General features: G+C 38.9%; 1 protein-coding gene across 1 annotated transcript in view; it reads left to right on the top strand.

Annotated features, from left to right (window-relative positions):
- The first annotated feature begins 8608 nt into the window (after positions 1 to 8608).
- The window catches only part of ACTN2 (actinin alpha 2), a 102435-nt gene continuing 90906 nt past the window's right edge, over positions 8609 to 20137 (top strand). Inside the window, 2 exon segments of the mRNA XM_044001027.1 lie at positions 8609 to 9093; positions 9096 to 9118. Coding sequence (XP_043856962.1) covers positions 8994 to 9093; positions 9096 to 9118 — 123 coding nt within the window. The 5' untranslated portion in view covers positions 8609 to 8993.

Genomic DNA, 20137 nt, shown 5'->3' with positions numbered 1-20137 from the left:
AGCTCTATTATTCTTTGGAACACATTATTCCATTGCTTCCTGAGTTTTCTGGTGGGTACAGAATAGTCTTTTGTGATTTGAATTTCCTTTTCTTTGTATTTGAATGTCTTTCTCCTGTTCCTTGCAGAATTTGTTGTTTCTCAATGAGATTGTTAAATTTATTTCTGATCAGTTGTTTGATTTCTGTGTTCAAAAGATTCTGGGTAATTTTATTCCATTATTTCTTGCATTATAGTGTTCATGCTTTTTGCCTTATATTCTTCTGGGAGTCCTATAATCTTTAAGTTGTCTCTATAAATCTTTTCTTTAACATTATTATCCTGTGTTTATATGGAGATTGTGATGTAGGAGGCAAAGAAAGGGATAACAGAAAAAACCTAAGACTCAAGCTCTAATTTAGATATGAGCTCTAAAAGGGATTCAGACCCCAGTTAATGGATAACTTTAGATTTGGGCCTTCATTAATACAAGTCAGGGCCTAGGCTCTTGTTACTCACATTAATCACCACTCATAACAAGAACATAAAGAGGCAGGTCATAGAGATCTTAACTATAACAATGATACACAGACAGGGTATAGAAATTCTAACTGATAAATGAAAATATTTTGAAACTAGACATGGGAATGAAAAGGTGACATGCACAGAAAAGGCCAAATTTGTCCCTAGATTCACCATGTGACATGTAAACTCCCAAAACATACCTCCATTGAAAAAGGTACCTACTTCAGGGGTTGGTTTAGGCCCCCAGGAACTCCAAATTAGGATAAACCTGTACTTCCCTAAAGTGGAGATTATTATAATGAGACTGATAATCAATTTATCCATACTATATATATAACTATCTTTTCTTTCCCTATTCGAGAGATACCTTTCCACTTTTTTGGTTCTCTTCCTGTGTTCACTCACAGTATTGCAATAAAACTTGGGAAACTGAGTCACTGAGTTTTGTAATTCTTTTGGGATGACTCATGATCAGTATGACCCTAAATCCATCCCACATCATTCATACTTTCTTTTAATGTAATTACTTTTTGCTTATCTTCTTCCAGATTGTATTTTCATTCCTAATCAATTATCCTCTCTTTATTTCTGTGTTGAGACTTGCCACAGAAGATTCAAGTTTTCCTATTCTGTCAATTATTTCTACTGTGCAGGCCATTATTCTGCTTTCATAATTCCTATTGCTCTCTCTTTTTTATTTGGTTTCTTTTTTCCTATTTCTCTTTTAAACCATTCAAGAATAGTATTCTGTATTTCCATGTACTCCTCAAAATCCAGAGGGTTCTCTGCTACATCGGATATTTAATCATTTTCCTTTGTTTTGCAGTATTTATTCATAGATGCTTGGATTTGTTTACTAGATCTGAAGACTATATTTCCTTCTGCTTATGCTCAAGGTCTTTGAGTTTTCTTCCCTCTGAGATCTTTGGTAATTTCAGTCTCTCTTTTCCCCTTTATTTCCCCTTATTTCTCACATTCTGAATCCCTTCCCTCTGATGGTGATTACCCTGGGGCTAGATCTCAAAGCATCTCAGCTTCCTCCTACATTGGGCAATTTATGGTTCATCAGCCTAGGTCTCTGCCTCAAGTCACTTCTTAAGGACAATGATGACCCTAGATGGATGCTGGGTTCTTTCCCTCAGGCTTAATGGAGTGCCACCTAAGGCTCTCTCCCCACACCAAAGTTCCCTGCTTTGTTCCCTCTATTCTCAGTTGTTTGGCTCAGCAGTGCTAACACTGCCACGCTGGTATTGCTACCTGGGCAGATTTCTGACATTTGGAGTTTGGATTTCCATAGTACTGGGAAGAAGAGGGGTAGGTTGGGATGGAGAGTTGAGTCTAGACATATATCCTACCTCAACCCCTTTGATCCTCTGCTTTAAGTTCTGCTGCAGCACAGAATGCTGCCATGTGGCTATCGCAGCTTGAGCAAATTTTTGCTGTTTGGAGTTTGAATTTCCATGGTGCTGGGAAGAGAAGGGTGGGTAAGGGTAGGGTGTGAAATTGAGTTCTACTGTAAGCCTATGGATTGAGTTTTGTAGGCTTATCAGCATGGTCAGTGATGGGGTCTAGGTTGCTTAGTGAGCAAGAGTTAGGCATTAGTTCATGGAGTTTTTACCTTGTTTGGGTTCTTTGTATCCTAGACCATGAAGACAATTACACTTGCTTTCTCTCTGGCATATAATTTCTATCCTGGAGAGGTTTGGGAGGTTTTGAGGATCAGAGAAAATGTCTAGTTCTCCATCCTCTTAGTCATGTGACCTGGAAGTCTTACCAGTGATCTCAGTTGTCAAATCTAATGCCCTTTTCTCAATCCTCATCCTCCTTGACCTCCCTGAAACATTTGATACTAATGACCACCCTCTCCTCTTACATACTGCCATCTCCCCGGATTTTCATGGTCCTGCTCTTTCTTCATTCTCCTTGCTATCTGACATATCTTCAGACTCCTTTGTTGGATCCGCATCTAGAAAACTCATCAATTGGGAGACTGTTTCAGCTTTCAGCTTTAGTACTCAAACCTCTTCAGTACCCTGTTATTTCTGCCCCTCTAATTGATCAGCAGAGCAAAAACTCCTCCCAAAACATCTCTCTTTTTTTTTTGCAGGGCAATGAGGGTCAAGTGACTCGCCCAGGGTCACACAGCTAATAAGTGTCAAGTGTCTGAGGCTGGATTTGAACTCAGGTCCTCCTGAATCCTGGGCCGGTGCTTTATCCACTGAGCCACCTAGCTGCTCCCCCCCCCCAACCATCTCCTTAAAGAGGCCTCGGAAGCATAGCTAATTCTTCCTTCTTTATCAGTTACTCTGCTTGGCATCAGCTCTACCATCATCATGCCCAGGTGGTGGGGCCTCTGTGCCCATTTTTTCTACTTTCTTTTGTGTGTTGTCTTCCCTTAGACTCTAAGCTACTTAAGCGCAGGGGATGTCTTTCTTTTTCTTACTGGTATCCCCCAGTGCTTAGCACAGTGCCTGGCACATAGTAGTTGTTTAGTAAATGTTTATTGTACCGTATGGTATGTCACACCCACTAAATGTAGGTATACCCCAAGGCTCTGTCCTGTGGGCCCTCTTCTCTTTTTTCTTTATAGGCTCATTTGCTGACCTGATCTACTCCCAAGGTTTCAGTTGTTAGTTATATGTAAATGACTCCAAAATCTGCATATAAAACCCTAATTTCTTTCCTGAGCTCCCCTCACTACCAACAACTGACTACTGGATTCCCTTTCTCTCCACACATGTGGCCACCACTCTGATTCTGACCTTTTTTTATGATTTTTTGCCTGAACTATTATTAATAGCTTTCTGAATTTATTTCTTTGCCTAAAGTAACATCAATGAGCATTTATTAAGCACTTACTATATTGCAGGCACTGTGTTAAGCAATGGGAATACAAAAAGAGCAAAAAAGGCAGTTCCTAACCTCAGTGAACTTCCATTCTGATAGGGGAAGAAATCGTGTAAAAGCAACCTGCAACAGAAAGGAACAAGAAGGGTATATTGGGTAATAGAAGTGGCTAGGTTGAGAAAGTCCTAAGACTCAGGAGTGGAGCCTGGAGAGGAGTGAAGCTATAACTCTTAGATGGTACATCCTTTGTGCAAAGTCCAGGGGAAGAGTGAACTTCCAGGATGAAGAGATTTCTATGGCATGGTAGAAGAGGCTGGAGAGACAGGAGTGTAGCCTGGAGAGGGATGAAATCTCTCTTCTCTACCGTCCAATTTCTATAGAGCTTACAAATAGACATTCCTAAAGTACATACATCTGACCAATGTTATTTCTTTGTACAAGAAGCATCTACCTTTTCCTTCAAAATGTAAACCAATCCTGACTCTGCTCCTAACTAGCTGGGTAACTTCTTTGGGCCTCAGTTTTGTCTTCTGCAAAGTGAGATGGGTGGAATAGATAGGTGTTCTTTCAGGTTCTTTCTACCTCTCCCTCCTTCACTCTGACTACTGGGTGACCTCCCTGGTTTCCTTTAAGTCCCAACTAAAATCCCACCTTCTACAGGAAGCCTTCCCCAACCCCTTTTATTCCAGTGCCTTCTCTCTGTTAAATATTTCTTATTTATTCTGTATATAGCTTGTTATATATATATGTATGCATGTACATACGTATGTGTATATATGTACATGTATACACACACACATATATTTTCATGTTGTCTCTCCCATTAGATTGTAAGCTCCTTGAAGGCAGGGACTGTCATTTCCCTTTTTTTTTTTTTTTTTTTTTTTGGTATTTCTAATGCTTAGCACAATGCCTGGCACATAGTATAAACATTTAATAAATGTTTATTGGATGAATATTACTTCAATCCTTTGTGCTCCTTAAAGCCCCTTTCATAGATAGCCATGGGCAACTTTGAATACAAAATCCAAGTTAAAAAACAAAACAAAACAAAAACTCTGTTTCATTATTTTAAGCCTCAAAAAAAATTTTCAAAAGGACTATGTGCTTCCTTCATATTTAAGTAGGAGTAAATCTGTGCTTCTTTTTCTTCAGTGAGCTAAGATAGAAACTTTGGTCGAAAGTAACAGGTGGTAAAAGAGAAAAGGGAAACAGGTGGACTAGTCCCTGGGGCCCCATGAAGTCAAAAAAGGGGGCGACTGGCAATCCAGTCCAGATCCATGAAAGGGCCCTGAAAACTTACAGTGACAGGAAGCACATACTTACAGCTCTTTATCTGAACCCCCTGGAGTTTTGATCCAGTAATTTACCTTTCACCACTACCCCCTCTAAAATCAGTTTCCTTCGAAATCCTCATGAGAGAGTCCCCATCATTTTCTCTTTCCCCTGTTCCCTTTCTTTATCTTCCTGCCCCTATGCCCCAGCCCCCATACCAGTGGCTCTGAGATCTAAACAACTTACAAATGAACATTTTGTAGACAACACTTAATTCTATTTCAAAGTCAGGAAGACTAACACATGATGACATTTCAAAAATTTTTAAATGAGAAGTTCTAGGGCCTGACTCCTAGAATCTCTATTTCTTAGAGGCAAAACCCTTTCTCCTTTTTGTGGTAAGCAATGATGATATATAGTTTTAGGGAGGAAACTTATGGGAAATTGAGTTGTAGGAAGGTCAGAAGAGCCTGTATATGTGCAGGGCTGGCTTCTATTTTTAGCTCCGTCACTGCTTGGTTTAGGTGACCTCAACTGAATCACCTAATCCCTTAGAATGCCAATAACATCTAGGCTCCTGAAACTTTTTATTTGTGTTTGTCAGTGCAGTCAAAGGGTGCTACACATTAGTCTGCATTGCTAACCTGGCTGCACAACTCTATTGTGTTTTTTCATTTATTCATCCATTATTTCATTTAATAAATATTTATTGAGTGACTACTTTATAAAAGGTACTGTACCAAGGTCCAAAACTGTACAAAACACAGGCTCCTAGATCTAGTTGAAAGCGATCTCATAGATTTTTTAATAATCTAGTCCAAACCTCACATTTTACAAATGAGGAAACTGAGACCCAGGGAAGTTAAATGACTGTACTTGGATACATAGGTAGTGAAGATTCAAGGTGGGAGTTGAATCCAGCTGCTCTGATTCCAGAACCAGCAGCCTTTCCATTGTGCTATTTCCCTAGTCCCTTCTGTCCAGGAGCTTATAATAAAAAAAGGGGCAAGGACTGTTCTAAATATTTAAAATGTGAGGACAAACGAGAACAGTGTTGTATGAATGGTTCCATTTAAACACAAAAGAGGGCAAAAGGGAAGAGATCTCTTCTGGAATGTGACCTGGGAAGGCAGAGTTGAGTCTTGAAGAATGGACAGAATATCAATAATTGGGAACATTGAGGCAAATCTAAATGACATAATCTTAAAGTCTAGAATCTTCCCAGATTGTTAGGGAGTCAGTAGTATAGTCTTGGCCTTCAATCAGTTAAAGAAAGTTACTCAAAAATATTTTATTAAAATAGGTGATTTAAATATGAAGCATACATGGGAAGACATATGAACTGATATAAAGTAATATAAGCAGAATCGGTAATTAAATATATATACAATGATGACAACAATGGAAATGAAAAGAACAACAAACTCAGTATTATATAATTATAATAGTTAAGCTTGACCATGAAGAAGAAAGAGAATATGTATAACCTGCTCTTCTTTGCAGAGGTGGAGAACTATGGGTGTAGAACAGTGAATATCCTGCCAGACTCCTAAATGTATAAGTCGGTAGTTGTGGTGAACTGCTTTTTTCCTCTCTTTTTTATTCTTTGATATAGCCATTGGTTCTCTGAGTAGAGGAATGAAGGTAATATGAAAACAAAATATCAATAAAAATGTGAAGTGTGTTGTGGTAGGTAATGTAAAGAATTAATTGTTATTTGAGGTTTTTATGCCTCGGCATGCACTGGCCTGGGGCTCCGCAAACCACATGGTACTGGTTGTAGCCGTTGCCAGGGCTCTGGCACCTCACATCATCACCACTCACCCAATGCCTACATGGGCCTGGCAAAATTATAATGATTGGAAGTCTAGTGAGGGCAGTCATGTGACTGTCAGAGCGGCCATCCCATTGGCTGGGGCTGTGTGGGGTGTTTCTAGGTTTGGGGAAGGAGAATTGGGCATTCTAGGTGGAAGCTGGAAAGCAGGCATTCTGCTGCGTATTTTCAGCTGATTCCTGGGCAGTGGTATTTTTTCAGGTATTATAATTTCCCTTTCCCCATTGTATTTCCTTTCCCTTGATCCTACTGATCCTGTTTGTGTTTTTGTTTTTGTTTTTTATTTTTTAGTGAGGCAATTGGGGTTAAGTGACTTGCCCAGGGTCACACAGCTAGTAAGTGTTAAGTGTCTGAGGCCGGATTTGAACTCAGGTACTCCTGACTCCAGGGCCAGTGCTCTATCCACTGCGCCACCTAGATGCCCTGTGTTTGTTTTTGTTTTTTAAGTTAGTTCTTGTTAAAATAAATCTTGTTCTGTTTTGAGGGAGGCTGCTGGTCTCCTTCCTTGCCCCAATATTGCAGTGAGCCGCTTAGCTAGCACTCCCCAATTAAAAATTGGTCCTCACAGTAAACATAATTTTCTTATTCAAGTAAATACAAAAAAATGGAATATGGATGAAATGTTTAAAAAGAAAATTATTTAAATTTAAAATATCATCATTGATTTAAAAATATCTTCCCAAGTAAATATTAGTCACTGATTCCTAGGATTATATGTTGATACACATCATAATGAAGCATTTGCTGATTAGAAGCTGTTGTGTGTTTTTTAATCTCTTTAGCAAATACAATTGATTTAAAAATCTAACTACTTCTTTAAAAGAAAAGAAAAAACAACAGTTACCATGTTTTTAGGTTTAATTGTGCAGACTCAATAAAACAAGTCATTTTAGCTTCCTGGTACTTGGACTATACCAATGAGATAATTGTGCTCTGAGGTAAACCTAGAACATTTGTTCAGAGCTCCAAGCAGATTCAGTGATTGTTCCTGGTCCGTTCCTACTAGTCTTTTTTATGTGTTTAAAAGGCAGGACAGAGTTAGTACTTCAATGACAGCTGCAAAGATAGTCTATTACGGCACATAAGGGATCAAACATTTCCAATAGGGAGATTCAGCAGGAATCTCGTTGTTAGCTCCTTTCTTGTCAGTCACTGGAATATATATATGACTGGCAGGTCACATATCACTCTTCCTGTCTCCATAGGATCATAGCATTTAGAGTTGGAAGAGATCTCAGAGCTCATCTAATCCAGTTACTTCATTTTACAAATGAGGAAACTGAAGACTAGAAATGTAAAATAGCTTGGTGAACATCATAACAGAAGTAGAAGAGCCGGGACCCAAGCCCAGTTCCACTGAGTGTCTACTTCTGTTAATCTACAGTCTTGATTTGGAAATTCAAATACAAAAGGTTAATCAGATACTGGAAATGCCATTTTGTGGTTGTATCTTTGGGAACTCCCAAGTCACTGAGGCCAGTATAAGTTTGTTTGTTTGAGTCTAAACAGTTGGCTGTAGGAGTCTTTAGAATAATGAAAGAAATGGAAGCCTAGTGGATAGGTTATTGAGAACTGGGACCTTCGGGCACAGCTCTGCCTTAGGTAGTAGCAGATACAGAAGCAGATGGATCAGCTCCACAGAAAGAAAATGTGCCACACCTTTAGAAAAGGCTGGTCTTCACTCCAGGGTCCGAAAACATCGAGTTGGAGGCCAGCAAAAAACAGGGATTTTAAAGGTGGTGTGGGAAGGCTTGGCTTCTCTTCACGAGAAATAAAGTTCCCAAGGAAGCAGCAGCTGTAGGGGACGGGGACAGAGGAGTTGTAAAATCACACAGCCGACCACTAATGTCCTGAGCTTCCACCCCTGCACCCAGTTCCTGAAAACCAAGGGGGAGGTGGGGTGGGAGTGGAGAGGATAGATAAGGATTGAGGGATGGGAAGGGAGCTGCTGAAAAAGCTTTACTTTGCAAGTGACACACAAAGATCCTAGCGTGGGTAGCTAGGGAGAAGGAAAGGGAGCAGCGGAGGTGGGACTTCTTCGTGTGGGGAAGGAGGACAGCGCTGGAGCTCTGGAGGGACTGAGAGCAAAGGGGTGGGATGAAGGGGGGGTGTTTGGGGTGGGGAGGGGGAACAGGCGCGGCCTGGACTGACACACGTGACAGGTGGCGGGGATATTAAGCAGCAGCGGCCCAGGCTCTGAGCCTGAGCTGGTGCTCGCTGCAGACTCATCCACCGAGGCGAGGCTCCTACATCCTCGAGAGGGGCGAGCGCGAAGGTCAACTTGCGCACAGGTAGCCTGCTCACTGACCCCCGCCACCTTCACCTGCCCAGCCAGCCCGACGTCCAGCGCACCTGGGGCTTCTCAGTGCCACCAACTCCCTGCCCCCCAAGAACTCGGATCCCGAAGTAAGCTGCGCCTTCCGAGAAGGGAGAGAGCCCTGCCGCCTCCCTCGCCTGCCCTCCGGCTGAGTCGCTTTCAGAACCGCCCCAGAGCCTGTTTGTCGTTGCGGAGAAGCTGAGCCAACCTGAGCGACATGAACCAGATAGAGCCAGGTGTGCAGTACAACTACGTCTACGAAGATGACGAGTACATGATCCAGGAGGAAGAATGGGACCGGGACCTGCTCCTGGACCCGCGTGGGAGAAGCAGCAGAGAAAGGTCAGCAAAAGGAATTGGGCGCCCCCGTGGTCTTACGGTGTCCCTTGTATCTAGGCTAGGGCGCAACCCCCAATAGATGAGCCCCGGGATCAGCTACCTCAGGGTTAGGCACTGGCACGACCTTTCTTATTCCCCATCTCTGGGGGATGCTTCGGAAGGAATCCATTTTCAGAGATGGAAACATTATTGTGTATTGTGTAGGCTTGTGTGTACGTATGCAACACAGGCTTTTACAGCAAATCAAATCTTATTGAAATTTGAAAAATAATCTACACATAAAAAAATACAGTGTGTCCCCAAAGTCTTATGGTATTTAAGCTTTAATAGCTTATGTATGTAGGGATCATGGAAAAGAGGGTTGCTGGGTACTTGGAGTAATATTAAGATGTCTAAATCTTATAAAGGGGGGAAAACCCCAACCCTAGATTTTATACTGACCCTAAAACTAGTACTATGACCTTAGCAGAAGAATTATGTTCACCCCTTATAGAGAAGTTTTATCAGTCTCCCTCCTTTCCAGTAAATAATGATCTTACAGGGTTATTGTGAGGAAAGCTCTAATCACTATATAAGGTGAGCTGGAATCATGAATAAGTTATTTATTATTAATACCAATAATTAGGGGAACAGGACTCTGCTTCATCTCTATTTCTGAGAGATACTCTCATGAGTTAATTAAAGGATGTCTGTTGAGTGCATTACACTCCTTGGAGAGAGATTCTATATGAATACCAGGTAGTATTATTCGCTGAAAAGACATTTTATTACACTCTTTAAATATAGTTCATTGAGGTAAGCACTGGGGACAGAGGAGTCAGCCAGGTTCTAAAAACACTCTCTGCCTCTCCATTTTGGTTGGCTGTTGTTTGATCCAGTGGAACATTCCACTGTTTCTTGATCCTCTTGGTTGGAACAAATAGGGAATGTTCACCAGGAGGTTAAAAGCTGTGGCCCTTTTATTGGGCAAGAAGACTCCTCAGGCAAGCCAATAGAGACCTCTTAACCCAAATCCTCTGGTCACGTTGTCCTGATAAAAGTAATATGGCTTTATGGTTTTCCTTCCTTCTGAGGGTGGAGCAACAGGAACCTCCCCTTCTAAGGATTGACTTTAGCATGTGTGAATGACATATGTGTTCAGCCGTGTATGTCCTTCTCACTAATTCATCCATTTATCCACCAACTTAAACTCTCAATGGATGATGTGATTGTATATGCATATATATGTATGCATGAAAAATACAAATCACCTATCCCCCTCAAGCCTGGAACTTACTCCCTCTGTCACCATCTCTGTGTGTTGAAATGCTTAGGTCAGATCCTTCATGAAGCCTCCCTCTATATATGTCCATATCCATTTGAAAATGATTTTCCCATCTCAAAACTTTAATAGCCCTTTGTCTAGAACTCCTTTGTCATTCTAACTTGTCCATATCTCCTTGAAGGAAGTTATTATGAGTACCCCCTCTTCAGTATCCACAGTGCTTTGCATATGTTAGAGACATAATGTTTGTGAGATTAAATTGAATGAGAATAGAGAACACACTACACTCACATTTCTCTACTCCCAAATAACTATATTAAAGGGTTCTCCACTTTAGAACACTGACACATTTTTTTTTCAATTAAGTAAGAAAGTACCATAAATATTTCCTTTTTTTTTACTTTGAGAGATCTTCTTCTGTAAGATTTTTCTTAGGGGATCTTTTTTTATTAAACAATTATTACCTCTCAAGTTCCTATTCCTAATTCCCAAATTATAGACCATTTTTTCCATTTTTAAAATGTGAGATATACTTGGTTAAATTGGAAGTCGAATTTAAGAAGAAAAACTATAAGATTTCAAAACTATGAGAAGATTTTTCACTAATTATAATGAGGGAAATACAAACACTTAAAAATGTTAATTGGTGTACCTTTTTTGATTAAAATATCATGGATCAGCAGAATCTAATGAATTCTGTTTTTAAAAATCAGCTCTCCAAATTAATAATAAAGCAAGTTCACATGCTAAATCCAGAATGTAATCTGGATAACCAAAGAAATAGCTGAAGTTAGACTTATTTTTTTAGACATTGAATTTGTGTTGAGTGGTATCCTACCCCTCAAAGATAACAAACTCCTTTTCTTCCTCCAATCTTTTAGTCTTGATTTGTATTATTTAAGTGTTTTCTTCTTTTAAAAATGTTATTGATATGAAATTTTGTTTATTTAGGTCAGTAAATCTTTGTTTCAAACTTGCTTTTCCCCCCAGAGGAAAAGTCATATGCCTAAGAAAATATGTATAAGATCCATTATTTTTAGAAATTATTTGAAATATTTTGGGAAATTATTAATTCAATCAAGTGATACATGTTTATTTTTTATTAGAAAACCATAACAGATAGAGTTGGTGTGAATTTCTGAACGCACATTGACATATTTTCCGGAACATTGAATTTTTAAAAATCCCATTTATAATATTTTCCAATGTAATGACTCAAACATGTTCGAAATTAAAAAAAAAAACTTGGGCTAGTTTACTGCTTGAATTGGTTTGTTAGTTGTAATCTCAACTTTAAAACACTTGGGGTATACATTAAAGAACATACTTGGGTATTCAAGGAGCTTAAATATAGATAAAGAATTTATAGTGAGGATTCTGTTTCTTTTAGTCTGTCTGTAAAAACATAGGAAATAATATACTATGAGAACTAGATCTAAGTGAATCAATGTTTTTTTTTTTAAAAAGTGCTAAATAAGCTTTTAAAAACATTATTCTACTCTTGCCTAAAGAAAATACACAAACTCTCAGATTTGCTCGTTAGTAATGTAATGTTGAACTTGTGATCTCAGTGTAGCCCTGACAGCAGACTACATTATGTCCTATGAGACGATCTGTTGGATCAGGCCAAAAATAAAATGCCATTGTTTCTATATGGGCTACCCTCTTCACACTTGCCATTTTAGTGATATGCCTGGTATGAGATCTGTCAACAGATGCCGGTAACACATGATGACGTCTATAGGGTTACAATGGATGCTGTGCCTAATAATAAACTACAGTTCAGAGGGTTTCATGGTTTACCTTAATCCAGGCTCTTTGGTTTAGAATTTCCTTCTGCAGAAGGACTTAATAAGTGTGATGTCCTTTTTGCAAAAAAAAAAAAAAAAAAAAAAAAGCAAATATGGTAGGCAGTGTAGCATTGAGTATAGATAGCTGGCCTTGAAGCCAGGAAGACTTGGATTCCAGTGCATCTCTCACTTGCCCTCTTATGACTTTAGGCAGTTTTAAGACTATAAATTGCAGAGAAGGTTCTGACCTGCATGTATGAAAGAATTTTCCTCACCTGAGAGTTCCCTATACCAGTGAAGTAACAGGTCTAGGTTCCCATGCTTATCTCTATGCAAGTTCTGGTAGATTTATTATGAATATAAATGATAAGATATAAATTCTAACTATCTTTCAGGTGTGCTTTTATTACTAGGGATAGGGACATACATCATGATACATGTGAATTTTATCAGTGTGATATTTTTTCTCAATTGACACAGATGCCTGTATGCCTTTGATAGGTGGTTTTTTTTTTTTTGATAGGGGAGTTTGATCACCTGGTGACTACATCTTCTGATAATGCAGCTCTCCAAATTTAGCTAGGCTAATGCTCAGTTGATAAATAGCATCAACCCTGAGCCCTTACTAGATGTCTTTCCAGCTTGGTAAGACCTGTTTGAGTGAGATAATCTTAGCATAGTTTTGGGAACCTTAGAATTGCCTCCACAATGCCCATGAAATATTGGAATAGGACTTTAGTGAGGAAAGAAGTGAGTATATTCTGTAAAAAAAGGTAATTATCAAAATGAATGATCACCCTTCTGGATAGAAAAATAAGCAATAGTGTTGATTTTAAGGTTTGAAACAGTAATGTTGAAAGGACTGAGAAGATAAGGTCATTTGCTCATTTGCGTTCATTACAGTGTACCCACCTATTATTTAATTATAACTGCTACAGTGTTGGGATGTCTTCCTTTTCAAGCTAAATACAGTTCCTTACAGTGTACTGTTGAGTATTTTTGTAGCTCATATTGGAAGCAAGCCACTTCTGTAACCAAGGACATGCTTTTAATATATGTTTAGCTATTAACTGAAACCTAATCATCAGGTGACTTGTCAAACCAGCAATGCTGAAAATGTTTGTTCTCTCAGTAGAGACAGAACTCTGTATTTAATGCTTATCTTGTAGACACCAGTCCAGTCCCTATATGCAATAATGGGTATGTTATATAAGTGTCCATGTATATAGAGTGTGCTCATGTATTCAGTTCACTGTTCTTAAAGAAACTTGGTGTGGGGTGTTGGAGGAGGGAGGAAAGGAAAATTTATTTATCATATTGAGAACTCTGGGGGTTTTTTTTTTTTTTAAACAGAAAAAATTCAAGGAAAAGCTAGATAAATTAGATACAATAGAATTTTCCCCTCACAGCTCACAATTTAGGCAAGATTGATTTCCACAGGAGTACACATCTATCAGTTTGTCATCTCCATGCTAAAACATTGCCAAATAACATTGGCTGTATGGAAGATTACTTATTCAGAGCCAGCTGCCAGAGAGCTCAGGATTCAATAGATAGCAAGCCTAATAGGTCTGATGTACTTAGCATATTTTTTGCTACATATTTCTCAAAACATATTGTGCTGTATAGATAGTAACTTCAGGTTAGGCCCTGCATGATATACTCTTTTGAAGGAAAGAGGAGACCAAAGCTCATTCACTATACCACATTGTGTTCTCTGAGGAAAAAGAAATGTTTAAACTAAATAATGGTTTGAATTTAGTAAATATTTATTAAATTGCATTTGAATTGACCTAACTTGTTCAAGCAAAAGTTCTTATTGGCAATAAAGCCTTTCATGTAATGCCCTTGACATTACTCAATTTCAAGGGTCATCTTTTTTACAGCCCCTATCCTATCCCCTTATTTAAGTATCTATTTCTCCTCTGTTAATCTGGGCAATTTATATTTTTGTAGCTATTGATCCACTTCACTTAGATTTTAGATTTATTGGCATATAATGGGCAAAATTAATTCCTCACATAAGAGAGGAAGATGGGGCATAGCAGGCAACAAATTCCAGTGAGAATAAGGCTCAGTTGTTGCCTGCTATGCCCCATATTCCTCTCCACTATAAAAGCTCTTTCTTTCATGCCTCTTTTATGTGAGATAATTTATGTCAATGTGCCTCTCCCTTCCCCCCTTCTCCTAGTGCATCCTTCTTTCTCACCTTAATTTTATTTTTTGGAAATCATCCCATAATAATCAACTCTCTATATATACTTCTTTTAATTGCTCTCCATATAAATGTGTGTATGTATGCATATATATTTTTATATAGGAATATAAACCTTATCGAGTCACTAATGATTTCTCTTTCATGTTTACCTTTTTATACTTCTATTGAATCTGGTAGCTAAAAGTCAGAATTTCATCAGAAATGCTTGAAAGTTCTCTATTTCATTCAATGTCCTTTTTTCCCCTGAAGGATTATACTTCATTTTTCTGGTTAGATTATTCTTGATTTTAATCCCAGCTCCTTTGCCTTCTGAAATATCATATTCCAAGCCTCTGCTTCTTTAATGTAAAAGCTGTTTAAGTCTTGTGTAAATCCTGAATGTGAATTCAGGATATTTGAATTGCTTCTTTCTGGCTGCTTACAATATTTCTCCTTGATCTTGGAGCTCTGAAATTTGGCTATAATATTCCTAGGAGTTTTCATTTTGGCATCTCTTTTAGGAGGTGATATGGTCGATATTTCAAATTTTATTTTGACCTCCGGTTCTAGGACATCAGGGCAGTTTTCTTGATAATTTTTATAAAATAATAATAAACATTTTTATTTAAAGTTTTGAGTTTCAAATTCTGTCCCTCCTTCCCTTTCTTTCTCCTCTCCCCTCCAATAATTTCTTGAAAGATGATGTCTAGGCTTATTTTATGATCATAGCTTTTAGGTAGTCCAGTAATTTGGGGGGGGGCAATGAGGGTCAAGTTACTTGCCCAGGGGTCACACAAGCTAGTAAGTATCAAGTGTCTGACCCCAGATTTGAAACTCAGGTCTTCCTGATCCAGATCCAGTGCTTTATCCACTGTGCCACCTAGCTGCCCTCTAGTCCAGAAATTCTTAAATTATCTCTCCTTGATCTATTTTCCAAGTCAGTTTTCCTTCTGACTTTGAGTTTTTTGTTTTTTTTTTAGTGAGGCAATTGGGGTTAAGTGACTTGCCAAGGGTCACACAGCTAGTAAGTGTTAAGTGTCTGAGGCCAGATTTGAACTCAGGTACTCCTGACTCCAGGGCCAGTGCTTTATCCACTGCGCCACCTAGCTGCCCCCTGACTTTGTTTTAATTCCTTTTTTAGGGGGGGGGGTGTTCCATGGAGTCATTAGCTTCTACTTGCCCTTTTCTCATTTTTAAGGGATTTTTTTTCCCAGCAAACTTTTCTATCTCTTTTTCCTATTGGCCAATCCTGCTCTTTAATTCTTTTCTTCAGTGAATTTTTATATCTCTTTTTTCTAATTGGCCAGTTCTTTTTTAATGTATTATTTTCTTTTCCTTTAAAAAATATTTTTTAAAAAAATTATTTATTTAAAGTTTTGAGTTCCAAATTCTATCCCTGTCTCATTCCCTCCCTCCCTCCCCTCCCCCCTCCCTGATGTGGTAAGCAATCAGATATAGGTTATACATGTGCAATTGTGTAAAATATTACCATATTAATTATTTTATATAAAAAGACAAGTAAAAAACAGAACCAAAAAAAGAAAGAAAATGCAAAATAGCATGCTTCAGTCTGTGTTCAAACAATATCAGTTCTTTCTCTGGAGGCGGATAGTATGCTTTATGATAAGTCCTTTGAGATTGTCTTGGATCATTGTATTGCCGACAGTAGTTAAGTCATTCATAATTGCTCATAGAACAATAATGTTGTCACTATGCACAATGTTCTCCTGGTTGTGCTCACTTCACTATACAACAGATCATATAAGTCTTTCCAGGTTTTTCTGAAATCATCCTGCTTGTTATTTCTTATAGCACAGTAATATTCCATTACAATCATATACCATAGCATGTTTAGTCATTCCCCATTTGATGGGAATTCCTTTGATTTCCAATTCTTAGCCACCACAAAGAGTTGTTATAAATATTTTTGTACAATTTTTTTCCTTTTCTCTTTTTCACAATTATTATTGTTAACTGTTTCCCTACATCCTATTCCCTTCCCCATGCTATTTACTCTATTATCTATCTTCTTTCACTCTATCCCTCCTCAAAGGGGATTTGCTTCTGACTGCCCCTTCCCCAATCTGCCCTTCCTTCTTTCACCCCTCCTTATCCCCTTCTCCTCCTACTTTCCTTCAGAGTTAGATAGATTACTCCACCCTATTGAGTGTGTGTTATTCCCTCCTTGAGCCAACTCTGATGAGATTAAGGTCTTTGAACCAATTCTGATTAGTGTATGGTACTGTCCCACTCCTTCCCCATCAATCTCCCCACTCCGTAAGTCCTTTCCTGTTTCTTTCATGTGGGATTTTACCCCATTCTACCTCTCTCCTTCCCCCTCCCCTAGAGCAATCCTCTCACCCCTCAATTTTACCCTAAAGATGTCATGGAGCAGCTAGGTGACACAGTGGACAAAGCACCCACCCTGGACCCAGGAGGACCTGAGCTCAAATCTGGCCCCAGTCACAAGACACTCACCCACTGCTCGACCCCAGGCATGTCACCCAACTCTGACCACCCCACAAAAAAAAGATAAACAAAAAATAAATGCTTTACAGATAACCTCCCTTCATTATCAATTCCCACCTGTGCCCCCTGTCTAAATTTATTTCTATCATCTGCCCTAATACTGAGAAGGTTCTTATGAGTTAGATGTATCATCTTCCCATGTAGGAATGTAAGCAATTTAACCTTTTAACATCCCTCTTAATTTTCCATTCAGTTTAGGTCTTTTCATCACAAATATCTGAAAATCCTTTTTTATTGGAATCTCATTTTTCCCCTGAAAGATTATACTCAGTTTTGCTGGGTAGGTGATTTTTGGTTGTAATCCCAATTCCTTTGCCCTTTAGAATATCAAATTCCATGCCCTCCAATCCTTTAAAGTAGAAGCTGCTAGATTTTGTGCTATCCTGACTGTGACTCCACAGTACTTGAATTGTTTCTTTTTGGCTGCTTGCAATATTTTCTCCCTTGACCTGGGAGTTCTGGATTTGAATATAATATTCTTGGGAGTTTTCCTTTTGGGATCTCTGATTGGTGGATTCTTTCAATTTCTATTTTACCTTCTGCTTCTAAAATATCAGGGCAATTTTCCCTGACAATTTCTTGGAAGATGATGTCTAAGCTCTTTTCTTGATCATGGTTTTCAGGTAGTCCAGTAATTTTCAAATTATCTCCCTGGATCTATTTTCCAGGTTAGCTGTTTTTTTCCAAGGAGATCTTTCACATTACTCTCTTTTTTTATTCATTTGGATTTGCTTTATTGTGTCTTGATTTCTCATAAAGTCATTTGCTTCTATCTGCCCAATCCTAGTTTTTAGGCAATGATTTTCTTCAGAGAGCTTTTGTACCTCTTTTTACATTTGGCCAATTTGGCTTTTCAAGCTGTTGACTTTTTTTTCCATGACCTTCCTTCATCACTCTCATTTCTCTTTCCATTTTTTCCTCTACCTCTCTTACTTTTCCCTCTACCTCTCTTAATTTATCTTCAAAATTCTTTTTGAGCACTTCTATGGCTTGAGACCAATTCATATTTTTCTTGGAAGTTTTGGATGTAGGAGTCCGGACATTGCTACCTTCTTCTGAGGGTGTACTTTAATCTCCCTTGTCACTAAAAAAACTTTCTATGGTCTGCATCTTTCTCTGTCTGCTCATCTTGCCCCTCTTTTACTTGACTTTTAATTCCTTCTTAAAGTGGTACACTGCTCCCGGCATGTACTGTCTCAAGCTTCAGAGGGTCTAAGGTGGTATGATTTAAGGAGGGGCAGGTTCTTCACGCTCCTGGCCTGTTCTCTGATCTGTAGATAACCCCACTTCAACTTGCTCATTAATCAGGCAACAAAACTTTGTGTGCTGTGGTTGTTAGCTCCGAGGAGCCAGTACCCCTCTCCCCCCCAGGTCACTGCCATTCAAGCCTTCTTCCTGGTTCCCAGCAGGGGTGAAGCACCCAAGTTCCACCTCAGCACCATCAGAGACCCCTGTAATCTCCCCCTGGCCAACTGTTCAGCCCTCTCACCAGACTGTGAACTTAGTGCCAGATGACATTGGTGCTGCAGCTGATTCAAAGACTCTAGGGGTCTCTTTCTCTGGCCTACCTGGGACTAGATCTGTGTCAGCATGACCGTGGGGTTAGGCTCCACTCCCACTCTGGCACAGCAGCCCCTTCCTGCCGACCTTCTAAGCCGTCTTTGGCTGGAAGATAATATCAGCCTGTTCTTTTGTGGGTTCTGTTGCTCCAGGAATTGTCCTATGGCATTATTTGGAGGGTTTTTTTTGAGCAATCATGTTGCAAGTTCTGAGAGCTTTCTGCCTTTCCCAAGGTATTATTTTCTTCAGTACTTTTGCTCCTCTTTTACCAAAGTTATTCACTCTTTTCTCATAATTTTCTTGCATCATTCTGATTGTTTTTCCCAATTTTTCTTCAACTTCTTTTATTTGATTTTTAAACTCCTTTTTGAGATCTTCTAAGAATTCTTGTTGGGCTTGTGTCCAATTCACATTTTTTTCTTTGAGGCTTTGCTTTTAAGCTGTTTAGACATCATTGTCTTCTTCTGAGTTTGTGTCTTGATCTTCCCTGTCACTGTAGTAATTTTTTTTGGTCAGGTTCTTTTTCATTATTTGCTTAATTTTCCAGCCTGTTTTTTGACTTTTATTATGTTAAAGTTGGGCAGAGCAATCAATGTGGCATGGAGTAATAAAGGAAGGGTTCATGAGGAGGGAGGATCAATCAACCAATAAACATAATTAAGTGCCTACTATGTGCCAAGCACTGTGCTAAGTGCAGGGTATACAAAAAGAAGTAAAGTACAGTCCCTTGCCCTCAAGGAACTTACAGTCTAATGGAGGAGATAACATGCAAATAAATATTTGCAAAGCAAGCTATATACAGAATAAATTGGAAATAATGAGCAGAGAAAAGGCACTAGAATTAAGAGGGATTGAGGAAAACTTCCTGTAGAATGTAAGATTTGAGTTGGTTCCTGAAAGATGGATAGAATTTGGAGAGGAAGAAGAGGAGCAAAGTTGTAGTAGAGGAAATTAGAATGCTATAATAATGTAGCCTTGGATTCATCCTCTACTCTTCATTTTCCTTAATCCTTCATTTTCATCTAGTTACCAAGTCTATCCCATTCTACCTTTACAATATCTAGAATCTCTACCCACACAATTATTACCATAGCTCAGGCTGTTGTTGTCTCTCACCTCACAGATCGAGAGCCTTAGAAATCATCTGATCCAGCCCCTAATTTCATAAATGAAGAAAGTAAGGTTCAGGCTATTAAAATTATTTGTGGTTTGTCCATTAAACCATATCCTCCCTTCTCACAGGCTTTCTTTTTGCCTTTTTCCCTTTTCTTCTTTCTTCCTTCTTTAACTTAATTGTGTTTTCAGACTGTGTGGTATGGTGGAGAGAACACTAGATTTGGAATCAGGTCAACCGAGTTTGAATCCTGGCTTAGCTACTTACTAGCTGTGTGATCTTGGGTAAGTCACTTAACCATTTAGGGCCTTTGTTTCCTCATCTGTGTGAAAAGGATGCTGGACTGTCTGATTTCTAAGGCCTCTTCCAACTCTTATGTAGAATTAAAGTTCATTATGATTCTGTGAGCTATGAATTTACATTCAGATTGGTCTCCTTGCTTCCATTTTCTCCCTATTCTCATCCATCCTTTACAGTTGCCAAAATAATTTTAATGTATAGGTCTGAGTATTTCACTCTTTTACTCAAAAATCTTCAGTGACTCCCTATTATACCTTGGATAAAATAC

Source organism: Dromiciops gliroides, chromosome 4, assembly GCF_019393635.1.
Source record: "Dromiciops gliroides isolate mDroGli1 chromosome 4, mDroGli1.pri, whole genome shotgun sequence".
Lineage (NCBI taxonomy): Eukaryota > Metazoa > Chordata > Mammalia > Microbiotheria > Microbiotheriidae > Dromiciops > Dromiciops gliroides.
This window is presented reverse-complemented; position numbering and strand designations above follow the sequence as displayed.